This window comes from Aricia agestis, chromosome 12 (assembly GCF_905147365.1).
Source record: "Aricia agestis chromosome 12, ilAriAges1.1, whole genome shotgun sequence".
Lineage (NCBI taxonomy): Eukaryota > Metazoa > Arthropoda > Insecta > Lepidoptera > Lycaenidae > Aricia > Aricia agestis.
The window spans coordinates 14966548-14980837 of NC_056417.1; the positions used below are offsets into that span (position 1 = coordinate 14966548).

The 14290-nt window shown below is 39.7% G+C and overlaps 1 protein-coding gene across 1 annotated transcript in view; it reads left to right on the top strand.

Annotated features, from left to right (window-relative positions):
* Positions 1 to 332: 332 nt before the first annotated feature.
* LOC121732740 overlaps positions 333 to 14290 on the top strand; it is a 44094-nt gene continuing 30136 nt past the window's right edge. Inside the window, 5 exon segments of the mRNA XM_042122694.1 lie at positions 333 to 428; positions 3814 to 3978; positions 4828 to 4953; positions 6411 to 6540; positions 11320 to 11501. Coding sequence (XP_041978628.1) covers positions 333 to 428; positions 3814 to 3978; positions 4828 to 4953; positions 6411 to 6540; positions 11320 to 11501 — 699 coding nt within the window.

Sequence of the window (14290 nt, forward strand, 5' to 3'; positions counted from 1 at the left end):
AATATTTAAAAAAAAATATAGGTAGTAGTCCTAAATGTCGTTGAAACATGGTTGAAACTAAGGTCGAATTTCGACCATTGGGCGATCTCTAGTAAATATGAAGCTGTAAAATAAATATAAAGCTGTATGCCATTACTTCAGTGACATCAAATCGTTGTAAAAAAAAATATCATTGTTATAATTCAATAATTCAATATCATCATAAAAAAATGTCATTTTGAAATTCATGGAGACGCTTACGAATTTCAAGTTAATTTATTAAAATTATTAGTTAAAATAAGTTGCATTCTCGTTATTATCTGTAGTATATATTAATTTATAGTCTAGGAGGCATGGAGAAGAAATGCGACTTGTACAAAATGGTCTGGGAGCTGGAATGTCCCTTCAAGGAGTTTCGAGACAATGAATTGTCAGATTTCTGGAGCACGGTTAGAATATTGGCTTAAATAATTAATTGTGACTGAGATGAATGGCTGGCTCGTTTATATTGTAGTCGGTTTCCGATAGATTCTAGTGCTGAAATGTAAATATACGCTGGAAGGCAAGGAGTGAGACTTTACAACTTGATAGAGTAGACGCTAAAATTACAGATATTTTGGAAGCTTTATTAACTGGAAAGCTTAAAGCTACTAATCTAAATCTTAATAATTATACTAGACACCCGCAACTAGTTGTGCAAAAACTCGTTGTATCACGCGGGAACCGTACGTTTTTCCGGGATAAAAAGTATCCTACATAATATGTCCATTCCTTGGACTTAAAGTATCAGCTGGGCTAAAATGGTCACATTTAGCAATTCCTCTCAATCAATTCAGCAAATGAATTGTCAAACTGACAAATGTCGAATCAGTACAAAAATACAGAAATGAATTGCAAGCAGAGTTGCATTTTGCGATTTTAGAAAAATTAATCATATTATGATTCATGTCATGATTCTTCAAAGCGACCATTTTAGCCCCGCAGATCTACAGTGCGTAACAAAAATAAGTGATAATACTTCAGGGTGTGTACGTGTTCCTTGTAGAGAGTTTACTGTGAAAGTAGCACCTCTACCAGACGATTTTTTTTTTTCACTTTTGTATGGGCCAGGGCCCGAGCGTCACGAGTTTCCCCATTTGTATGGTAAAAAAAAGTGGTCTCTCAGCGCTGCCACTTTCACAGTGAACTAAAAAGTATTATCACTTATTTTCATTACACCCTGTATACCAAATTTCATCAAAAATCGGTTCAGGGGTGGGAGCGTGAAGAGGTAACAGACAGACGGACAGACACAATTTCGCATTTATAATATTATTAGTATGGATGTATTGAGATATAGCAATCTTTGAAAATATGAGATGTCAATGAATTTGTAATACTGACCCAGGTAAAACGTAGACTATTATAATATATATATATATAAACCCCAAACTTTCATATTATAAAATTTTCTCGTCGTGATGTCTCGTATCCTCCGACTATGAAATGTTATGTGCTTTCCCGATAGGCCTGTGAATCGATCAACTTTTACGTAACATCTATACAACGTTTTCAGGACAAGCTATAGTAGGTATGTACCTATTAAGCTGAGCTGATGAATATCCCATCAAGCCCCATAAGGACATCGGTGACCGCGACACCAATAGAATTCCAAGAATCCGCGATCGAGGGAATTTGTTAGCACCGTACGCGCCATACGGTGCGGCGGCAAACGCACCGCATAGTGCACGAAATGCGGCGCGTACGGTTTCGATGTTCGCATTATTTCATACAACGAATTCTACAATGCGGCGCGTTCGGCGCGCGCGTGCTGATAATTGTGCGATCACCTTTAAATAATTTAAAAATTCTTCTGACTACACACGATTTTCTCAACTCATGCAGCTTATAGTCATTTATTTAAGACTACGTGGCCTTGAGGAGCAAAATTCAGAAAGGGAATGGATTTAGAAAGGATCCGCCGCTCGTGGATTGCTCAAATTTTGTTGTGAAGAGCACTATATTTATTGGCAGCGTTAAAAACTGGCGGTAAAAAAGCGTAGAAAAAATCTGCAGGCCATCTGTATTCACTTTGATTAGTGCGCGTGCAGGCAATTAGTACAAGTGATTAGTGCTTAGAGGAAATTTAAGGACTTGCACTAATCAGTCGCTGTCCACACGTACTTTCTCTTGATTACTAATCACCTGCACTACCCACCTGCACTTCGATGAGTGATACTCATCGAAGTGAATACAGGTCATAACTAAAGCTAATGTCTAAACTCGTATTCTATCTTCTAACCCCTCAAAACTAAAAATAATTTCGAATTTGATTGAGACTTAAGACACTGTAGACTGATGATCTGATAATAATATACACGTCCTTTATCTTTACCGAGGAAACTACTTGCTCCCACTACGAATGTAGTACCTATATTATGGCAAAGCAACGTTTGTGTAAGCTATTTGGTAAATGTAAATCCATACTTTAATAATACTAGCTGTTTGACCGAGCTTTGCTCGGTATCCGATGAAAATGACATTTTCTAGAAATAATTCCTAGCTAGATCGATTTATCGCACCCGAAACCCCCTATATACTAAATTTCATGAAAATCGTTGGAGCCGATTCCGAGATTCCAATTATATATATATACAAGAATTGCTCGTTTAAAGATATAAGATTACAGTTATGCGAAAGAGGGTCTGTCTGTCTACCTGTCTGTCTGTTATCTTTTACAGCAGAACCGATTTTGCTAAAATTTGGCATAGAAATACTTTAAGTCCCGGGAGACGACTGATGTGTATTTAATGGTAATTTTATTCGTCAATTCCCGTTTGTGTTTTTGGTGATACCAGACATGGACACAAATCAATTACAGCGCCATGTTTTCCCGTTTTCACGTAATTCAATCTGACAGATATTTGTGGTGGAAAACCGTTCATGTACGGTCTGTGGACGGAAACCGATTATGTTGTACAAAAATATTTTTGGAGCTGTTAATTGTTTACCGTATAAAAACTAATTTGAAATGTGGGAGTAGTTTGTAAACTCTTATATTACGGTGATTCCGTGGTCTACACTTTAGAGCAGGGGTCACCAAATGGCGGACCGCGGTCCGCATCCGGATCGCCGACCTATTGTGTGCGGACCAAGCATGTTCAAAGATGATATTCGTTCATCTTAGGACTTCATCTTCAACATCTCCAGGATTTAATGTCAATATCTACTTGCACCAATATTTTACTCCAAACTTCAGAGAGATTTAGCTACAAAAAATGGTTAATTTTCTCATTGATATCTAAAAAATACTCTTGTAACTTATGTTCGTAATTACCTTTGTTTAATATTTTTTTTTATATAAAATGTGTGAACCCCGAAGGTCATTTCATGTCTTAAAACGGACCCCGAGCGAAACTAATTGGTGACCCCTGATTTAGAGGTTTGGAGCTTGGCTCTTGAGTCTTGACTCGGAGATCATACGTTTTATTCTCGCCTTGGAGTAATGTTGGTTAGTTGTGGCTGATCACCTAATTATTTAACAAGAACAGACCCATGCGTTAAATAGGCATACAAAAGTCGGTCCTGCACCAGCTGATCTTTCGCCAGTCGTGTCGGTCATCCACCCATTAAGGTTTATTACGAGAATAAAGTAAAACATAGTGCTCTTAAGTACACCTGGGTGATATAAAATTGCTTCTGAACACGTGGCCTGGTTTCAGTTAACACCTCCATCTGTGGTATCGCAGATACAATAGATTTTCAATTGTTATGCGGCAGCGGCGACGGGTTAAAGTGGCACTGAAGGTGTGGAAAGCACTATATTGCCATTTTAGAACTAATGCTTTCTTCCAGGGCGCCTCAGGGTCGCGCAGCACGCAGTTCAGCCAGGACAAGTCGGCGCAGATGGAGGTGCAGGTGCAACCACTACCCAGGTCTGTGATGAGGGCCACGAGGACCTGGACCAGGGCGTCGCAGCTCGCTGAGAGGAAGTGGGAGACTGGCGTGGTGATCTATGAGGTATGAGTTCTTTTAATGACTAGCCATCTCATATTTATAAAATGATTCGCATTGTGTAACAGATTTAGGTATACAAAGTTCTGTCACTTTCTGTCAAGCCAAATTTGTAACGTTACAGGCAACATTACAAAACAATATATGGGTAACACGTCTATATTATGTATTATAGTGTGTACAATGTTATTTTTAAGGGCCTTAAAGAAAATAAAGATAAATATGACATCCAATTTTTTTTTGTTTTGGATCCAAACGATTGTAAGTACGGTCGTTCTCACATGCATTGTTGGAGTGTACACCAGCCATTTGGTTGAGTGGACACAGGAGATGAAGCAAGGGGAATATTATCGTGAGCCAATGTTATTAAAATATTATAAAAATATTTGCGTATTCCCTCTTAAAAGGCTGCAGCTCTTCTAATGTGGCGAGTGTCCATGGGCGACGGCAGATGCTTTCCATCAGGTGACCCATTTGCTCGTTTGCCCCCTTGCCCTCTTATTAAAAAAAAATTGGTTGTCGTAAGGTCTTATTACTAACTTGAGTTCTTCTTTTTTTATGAAATAAGGGGGGCAAACGAGCAAAGGAGAAAAAAAATCAAGTGACCCACCTGATGGAAAGCAATTACTTCCGTCGCCCATGGACACTCGCAACATCAGAGAGCTGCAGGTTGCCAGCCTTTTAAAAGGGAATAGGGGAGGGTAAGGAAGGGAATAGGATAGGAGCCTCCGGTAAACTCACTCACTCGACAAAACACAGCGCAAGCGCTGTTTCACGCCGGTTTTCTGTGCCGAGCCGGCCCATTCGTGCCGAAGCATGGCTCTACCACGTAAAAACGTCCACGTCTTTTACCAGGACGAGGAGGAACGAATGTCCGTGCAGGATATCCAAGTGGCCCATGCAGCTGTGATGCAGCGCTGCCCGTTCCTCCGCCGAGTGCTCTCCGTCTGCTACATGCTGGAGCGAGTTGAGGGTTTCAGTGTGAGTGACATTGTGTTTACTTTGAATAGGATCAGAGCAATGGCCAGTGCTAATTTCAATAAGCTAATCTGCACGCACTTGTTACTGGTCAATTGTGACTATTTGTTGATGAATACTAAAATATTTAAGCGTAACACAATATGTTGTTTATTTCTGTCATACTTATACGGGTCTGTTATCAAGAAACCTTCAAGATGAGAGCGCGGATTCCCTCTAATGCTAAGTACTCACATACGGTTTTGCTCGATCGAGCAATCACGTCGAGCAAAACCCGCGGCTTGGGCTTTCGTCCACACATTCAGCATTGCTCGATAGATTTACTCTAAATCGATATATTTAATTCCATCGAGCCGGCTCGATGCGAGCCTCCGAGCTGTGTGTTTTGCGATCCACACAGTAATTATTACTCAATTTTGGAGTAAAACTATCGAGCAACACCGTATATGAGTACTTAGCATTAGAGGGAATACGCTCTCTTCTTGAAGGTTCCTTTCTTAGCTTAACCTAATCGGGATTTCACCAATAATTTCTAGCCTTGCTGCCTTAATATCGCTAAATTTTTTCAATGCAAAGCTACATGCTGCCGTAATTGCTGAAATGCGAGCAATGATTGACACGCCAACTTTGTAATCGACTCTCACGTAACTCTCTCGCGGGGGGATGTTTTTCACGTCGTACGCAACACTTGCGTGCCGGAGCCGTCTAATTGGTGATCATAATTAGTTTTCTATTCGGACATCCGCTATTACTGATCCAATTACCTTAATCAGGCATAATGAGCGATTTACACTTGTGTAAACATTAGAGAGCTTCTGTTAGAGCGTCGCTCTCGACTCCGGAGGTCGTGGGTTCGAATCCCGCGTTGGAAACATGTCATTTCCAAGTTTGGTTAGGACAATGCAGGCTGATCACCTGATTGTCTGACAAGTAAGATGATCCATGCGTCGGATGGGCATGTAAAAAGTCGGTCCTGCGCCTGATCTCTCGCCAGTCGTGTCGGTCTTCCGTCCCACTGGGTTATGAGAGTAAAGGAATAGAGAGTGCTCTTGTGTACTGCGCACACACTTGGGCACTATAAAATCACTCCTGCGTACCTGGTCTGGTTTCAATGAAACCGGCCACCGTCACCGAAACCGGTGTGGGGAGTATCAGAGAGCTTCTGAAAAAGGGATTACCATTCCTGCTTTTAGATGCTTCAAAACCTTAACTTATTAGGTATGTGTTGATTATTTTTTAGCCTTATGTACGTGGCTTCAACTGACCAAACTGAATATTCTACGGGCGCCGGATAATTTCCAGCGAAAAGATTACGTCCTCTCCCAGAACTTTTAGTATCTTCACACTACGTATCATTCTAGTCGTTTCAGTGACTATACACTTCAACTTTCAAGCCATTGCTTTTAAAGGCGCACTGTTTATCAAATTCTCTTTCTTATGCTTCATTCTCTCTTTCCCAGTTCGAGCATCAGTCGCACGGCTTTACTTTCAAAGTGGGGCCCGAAGGCTGGAGGCCCTTCTACCACATCTACTCTCTGGGAGTGAAGCCAGGCGGAGGAGCGCATCATCGACCGTACTTATCCAGAAATGGTAAGGTTTTATTATAATCTAATCGTATGAAAGGTTCTTTTAATTTTTAAATTAAGTAGATAATTTTTGCAACATTATAACATATTTTAAGAATAATAATATGCCAAACTTATCCGAAACTGCTAGACGGAAAAAATTTTTGTCACACGTGGGAGAGCCATGCTTCGGCACGAATGGGCCGGCTCGACCGGAGAAATACCAGTTCTCACAGAAAACCGGCGTGAAACAGCGCTTGCGCTGTGTTTCGCCGAGTGAGTGAGTTTACCGGAGGACCAATCCCCTATTCTATTCCCTTCCCTACCCTCCCCTATTCCCTTCCCTTCCCTACCCTCCCCTATTACCCTATTCCCTCTTAAAAGGCCGGCAACGCACCTGCAGCTCTTCTGATGCTACGAGTGTCCATGGGCGACGGAAGTTGCTTTCCATCAGGTGACCCGTTTGCTCGTTTGCCCCCTTATTCGGGACCTATATTTCTTTATAATAATTATCATTAAAAAATCTACCTCATCTCTGAATATTTATCATTACACAACGGAGAGGAAAGTTGTAATGAGCACGGGCGAAACAAAGCCTGCTATCTCCATAACAGACACTTCCCAGGCACTGTAAAAAGAATTTGTACTCTCACTGGCGTTTCTCTCAATTATGAGCTGGCCTCATTGTGATGGTAAATAGAGGTTAAAAGACGCTTTCCTAATTGTTTCGTGGGTAAAGATTTAGATTTGTAGGGAAAGAGGACGCAGCATAGCGCACTAGATACAGCATATTCAACTGTTCGATGTCAAAATGGTTAGATGTATTAGCCCGGCCCGGCCGCACATTATCCGAATTTCTGATCAGCTTAATTCGGACGCTCACACATTTTGACACGTCAGAATTCTGATAGAATGCGGGGTCCATAAAAAAATTTACAAACAGAGTGCGTTCCGGCGGCGCGTCCGAATTTTTCTGATCAGAATTGTAAACTTTATTTTAAAAGATTATTTTTTTTCTCACTTTTTTTGGTAAAAAAGTGGGTCCCGTGCGAGTTTCTTATGCCGATTCTTCTCGCCGGGTTAGTTCCCGAATAGGTGGTAGGCACCATGTAGGACCTTCTGAAAATATTTATTTTAAACTAGCTGTCCCGGTGAACTTCGTGTCACTTTAAAACCTTCCCTGGACTTCTACAAATGTTTTAAGACTAAAATCAGCCCAATCCGTCCAGCCGTTTTCGAGTTGTAGCGCTAGCACTAACACATTTGAAAATCCATTTTTATATATTATATAGATTTATTCAGAAATAAAACAATTTTGATTTTTGATTTGATTTTTTTTATAGAAACTTAAGCGAACACTTCTATAGCGGCGTTGTATGCTTTTATTGGGACCACAGTTGGGACGGGTAAAAACCTCAAAGGGTCAGAACAACTGCCATGATCTTAAATTCGTAAGACGGCACTTGTTTTTTTTTTGTGTTGAACGTTTTTTGTGTTTTTTTACGTGGGAGAGCCATGCTTCGGCACGAATGGGACGGCTCGACCGGAGAAATACCACGGGCTTACAGAAAACCGGCGTAAAACAGCACTTGCGCCGTGTTTCGCCGAGTGAGTGAATTTACCGGAGGCCCAATCCCCTACCCGTTTCCCTTCCCTATCCTCTCCTATTTCCTTCCCTACCCTCCCGTTTGTTCGTTTGCCCCCTTATTTCATAAAAAAAGGCAGGTTGCTGTAGCCCTGGCGACACTGCGACTCATAAGGATTTATTGTAGTTGGGGAGGGGAAGATGGGATTTCGGGATAAGCTCGAGCGTGTCAGATTAAGCTTGTATTGGCTTCCGACATAATGTGTATGTCATGGTAAGTATAGAAACCAGATTTCTCACGTGGTGGGTTAAAAAAAAATGGCCAGGCAAGGCCAGGGGTCCTGATACGAGTTTAACAATTATTTTTTCATCAAAAAAAAAAACGAGACTTGAGAAGTTTTCTTTTCAGAAAAGAATATATTCATAATATTATTAAATTCATTGCCGGTAAGGGGATATGTAGTGGACACTCGAGAAGCTGCGACCTCTGTGGTGTGAGGAACCTTTGCAACTGCGTTTCCGCACTATCATATTGTGTTATGATCATCATCATTCATCATTAGTTTTATTAGACTTCCTAAAAATATTTTTTGCTCATTAAACGAGCTATCAAAATTAGAATGCGCAGCACAATATTTCGGACGGAAAGGCTGTCAATTTATTGTAATATTTTTGTGCAGTAAATAAAGTTCAGTTTTAAAGTGCATCGCATAATACACCACCTCGTCATGCTGCTATATAACTTACCCTTAGTTACAAAAAGAAAACGGCTAAGCCAACAATGAAAGCTACTTAGCAATTTAAAAAAAGTTTTGTAGTTGTATTAATATACAGTTTTTAATACACCCTCTATAGGCCCTCTATCTAAATAGGGAAAAATTTTGTTTCGATCCGCAACTTTAAAATGGGAAGTTTTCTCAACAAAGCGTTTTGTCTCTCCCTTTCTCTCATAGTTCTTAGATAACTTATACTGCTTTAAACAGAAAACACTTAACCTGTAGCAAATAAACTATGACGAGTTTTATTGACAAGTTCGTTGGAATTGACTTAGGTACCTGTTTAACGGGGAAAACCTGTATCTTAATATCACCAATGAGGAATTCAGGAAGTGTCTCGTACTTAACAAATCTGACGCAGATATTGTAAGTACTGTTCGGATCGGCTAAAATACTAGTTGATGCCCGCAACTCTGTTGCGCCAAAATTCGTGTGTCACGCGGGAACCGTACAGTTTTCCAGCATTAAAAAGTAACCTATCACCTATGTCCTTTCCAGGTACTCAAGGTATCTCCATACCAAATTTCAGCGGTTTGGGCGTGAAGAGATAACAGACAGACACACTTGCATTTATTATAATATTAGTATGGATTTTAATGCAACTTTAGTACAGACGGATTGAGCATAATAATTTTTATCATGTTCGATCTAGTCGATAAACTATTTATCTATTGAACACTTACTTTGAATATTATGGAATAACGTTTTGTAATTTGATAGATAAGTGACTGCATGGAGCGGAGAACGCAGCTGTTTCCTGCGTAGCTAGCACGGGGTTTCCCAGTCGATTCTTCGGAAGAAAGTAATGGCAGTTTCTTTCTCATGTCTACATATCTTATTCCCGAGCATGGCACCACCCATCGACTTGAGTTTCAGTGGACAAAGACAAGAAACTCTTTCCATAGCAACCATTAAAGCAACGGCAATTATTTTGTTTTGACATTTAGTTTCTAGGTTCTTTTTTTTTAATTATGGCACCTCGGCTATAAAACCATGGCCAGTGTCGAGTAAATGGCGGCAAATTCAAAAACTCAACGTGTAGCAACCTTGTCTATAGCCTGAATTATATACGAATATAATACGAATAATAAAAACTAAGGAACTTTATTATTCGTAGTTTGTAGATCAAAACTATAATTCCGGCTATAGACAGGGTTGCTATACATCGATTTTTTGAATTCGCCGCCATTTATTCGACACTGGCCATGGTTTTATAGCCAAGTGCCATAATAAAAATAAAAACAGAATCAAGAAACTAAATGTCAAAAGCGGATCGTCATGCTTGACATATAGATTTTCAAAAGCGAAAGATATCGAAATACGAAAGAAACTTTTACTCCAATGTTTTTCCGGTAAAACTGTCAAAATTTAGTTTCTTTCGTTTGTCTACGTGCTTGTGCTAGCTATGCTGGTGGTTTCATGTGCCCTGTATTATACGGTATACCACATGTTTCCATTGGTGTAAACCTCTTAGGCCATGGTTCAAGTTTGGTTTCAACAATGCTAGTAATTGAATAATTTTGAATATCTGATTATCTAACAAGAAAGATGATCAATACGTCGAATGGGTATTCGATGTTATGAGGTATGAGGGTTGGTCCTGCGCATCTGTTACCAGTTGGGATCCTTCACATTTATGGCTTCTGAGAGTATCCATTACGCTACCTTGCAGATAATCCCTGTGTATATACGTATACTCACACACTTGAGGGGTGTAAAAATGAAGCTGGCGTAGCTAGCTTACTTTCAATTACATCCACCAATGACAACAAAATCGGTAACTAGGTAGTTGCTTTCCATTAAGTGACTCGTTTGCTCATTTGCCCCTTAATTTTTTATAAGACTAGCTGACCCGGTAAACGTTGTTTTGCCATATAAATTATTTCTAGTATCAATATAAAAAGTAAATAGAAAACCTATTCTCAGGCCTAAGTCCTAACGAATGTATTATTAGAGAAGTTGATTCCTAGTCAGATGCCGGATCTAAGTAATTTGGTCGCGTTAAGACAAACCCATCCGACCGGTCACAGTAAACATTGATTTGACATAAGCCGACCACATGACGTAGGTGATAGGTCCGTCAACTGCCTAGGAATCAATTTCCTTGACACACAAAAGGGTAAATCGGTCGAGCCGTTTTGGACGAACTCGCGCACAAACACTGTGACACGAGAATCCATACTTCCATACTAATATTATAAATGCGAAAGTGTGTCTGTCTGTCTGTTACCTCTTCACGCCCAAACCGCTGGACCGATTTTGCTGATATTTGGCATGGAGATACTTTGAGTCCCGGGAAAGGACATAGGATACTTTTTATCCTTAAAAAATGTACGGTTCCGCCGCGATAAACGAGTTTTGGCGCAACGGAGTTGCAGGCGTCATATAGTTGTATATATTAGAAAGACTTTGGAACCTACTTACAATGTTTTCATACCACCAGGTTGGTACCTCGTCCGTCTGTACCATCTCGGCGCTTGGCGCTCTGTGTACGTCAACGACGAAGTACCTTTAGACGCCTTCGATTCTCCGCTGCTGCCGTTCGCGCCGCTCAAGGAAGCGTCTGAGACCACTGGGGTGGAGGTCACTGATGATGTCCAGCTATGGCCGCTGCTGATATGTAAGGTGAGGGGGTATATAAGCTAAAAATGTAAAATAGAAGTGCGTTTTATACGTATATACGGCTATCATAGGCAAAATAATTATGGTAAATAAGAGAAGAATGACCAGAAACAACAGTTTCTTCTTCCAATGGGCATTGTCCAAAAAAATCACATGTACTTTTTATATTTTTCTTACGTTAAAATAGGATATTTTAAGAATATAAATTAAATAATTAAACTTTTTAATCGGCACTTAACGCGACTTATTTAAGTAGTAATGCTACTACGAGTACATAGTTTTTCTCGACGTCCCCTCGTGACCACGACCGTTGCAACACGGCCGAAACGTCGAGAAAAAGTATGTACTCGTAGTAGCATTACTACTTAAATAAGTCGCGTTAAGTCCCGATTAAAAAGTTTAATTATAATGCAACGCGTAAGTTTAAAATGTTATCATAAATTAAATAATTTTGAAATTCATTGGCTACTTTTTTCTCAATAATTTTTTAAAGTTTCGCTCTGACGTCATCATCGGCCGTCAATTCACCTCTGCATATTATTGTTTTAAATTTCCTTTCAATCTTATTTATAATGGCTGGTTCGTCAAATGCAAGTTCTCATTATGTGAAAGCTGATACGAGAAGCTTAACAAAAGTTCGAAACGTAATGTTGGTCGAATTTATTGCTAATTTAACGCCATTGAAGGTCAAACAAAGGTTAAACGTATTTGTTCAAAAATTTTCGTTTATATACAGAAAAACGATCACTGACCTTATTCCTCGGAATGTTTTTCTAATGAGCAAAATTAAAAAAAATATGGAGAATCCCCATTGATGTGTCTTAGGCTTGAGTTATCTTAAAACCATATTATTGTATCGCTTCTCATCTTCGTGTACAAAATTATACACAAATTATAATATTCTACAACCCTTTAACTCGAAATGCCAAAAAGTCTATACTTATTTAAACTCTCTTCTTATTGAGATTATAATATCGAACCATTAGATGTAATGGAAAAGTTAACTTTACCAGGACTGGTCTGACTTCAAGTTAATTATTAATTAATTATCTTGCAACACGTTCTTTTTTTATGAAATATGGGTGCCCCCTTATTTCATAAAAGAACGAGCAAACGGGTCACCTGATGGAAAGCAACTTCCGTCGCCCATGGACACTCGCAGCATCAGAAGAGCTGCAAGTGCGTTGCCGGCCTTTTAAGAGGGAATAGGGTAATAGGGGAGGGTAGGAAAGGGAAGGGAAGGGAATAGGATAGAGGATTGTGCCTCCGGTAAACTCACTCACTCGGCGAAACACAGCGCAAGCGCTGTTTCACGCCGGTTTTCTGTGACAACGTGGTATTTCTCCGGTCGAGCCGGCCCATTCGTGCCGAAGCATGGCTCTCCCACGTATACTTCTTTACATAATATAATAACAGTGAGGGCATGAATCTAAACAAAATATAGGCAAACGCAGATTTGCACAAGTAAGCCTAAGTGCGTTTTAACTCCCATGTCACGAAGACTTTAGCATTAAAAGAAAAGGTCTTCCAATCAGCATTTGTCTCCATTTTAGCAATAGGACATTCTATCTACCAGCAATAGGACAAAGGGCTAGTCAATAAGCCCTTGCACAAGACTCGCATGCCGTAACACCTCCCCCGGGCAGCGGGCTATACTTTCTCAACCGCAAATAAAGACAGCTGTTCGACGACGACTTTTTGCAATTAGTCGTCCTAAGATATTATATAATACTAGAGATCGCCCAATGGTCGAAATTTGACCTTAAATTTAATTATCTTCTTCTTTTGGCTACCCGTTTAATGTATTGACTATTTCAGATATAATAAAACAGACTTCAACCATATTAAACAGAAGAGTATAATTCGTATGTACACTTAGGCTTGTTATTCAAAAAGATGGTACTGTGCACATTGTAGTGTGTGTAATTTTTGGAACGGAGTTCCTTATCGGGCGTTCGGCGTAAATCTGAAGGCTAGACAGAACGATATGTGACCTTGATTTGACCTCGACAATTTTTTAATTAGTACCTGCATATTAGGGGCAGAAGGCGTTATTAGTAAGTAAAAACGCTATCTAGTTGACACACAGGAATACTTATTCCTGTGTGTCAACTAGATAGCGTTTTTTTTAAAAAAAACAGCGACGCCTACCTATATACCTTGGTGATGCATTTCATAATCCCGTAATTTCTTCTAGAATATTTGGTAAAATTTTGATTCACTCGTATGTGCCCCCATAATTTTTTAATACAATCACAAAACACCGGCCAGTTGGCGCCATATTGTAAACAAAACGCACCTAGCGCCGTGGTGGTGAGCGCTGAACTAATTAAATCAAACGGCTGCTTTGAATTAGCTGTAGTGTTGAACGTTTCGAACGACTGAAATATTCAATTAAAAAGCTAGCCGTGAGATTGAATGGCGTTGTTCAGTCAAAGGGTTCAGGCTAGTTCAGTTTGATTGAACGTCTATTTATATATTATGATAATGAGGCAGTCGAAATTTAGTATTTTTACAATTGATCGACTTAACTAGATGACCCGTTGAACTTCGTATCACTTCCCTCCAAAATCCTAATACATTTAAATGAAAGAAAATGATACTGTCTTAAAGATTCCAAGTCTAAATTCCGTGAGCAATTCACACGTTTGTTTCTTGCGGAAAATAGTCACCATTTATAGTTCTATCAGAAAACCGTATTTTCGATATGTAATAGAAACAATCGATTTATAATATTTTACTAACAATAGGTTGAGAATAAATTGTTACTAACACCTACGGATGAATAATCT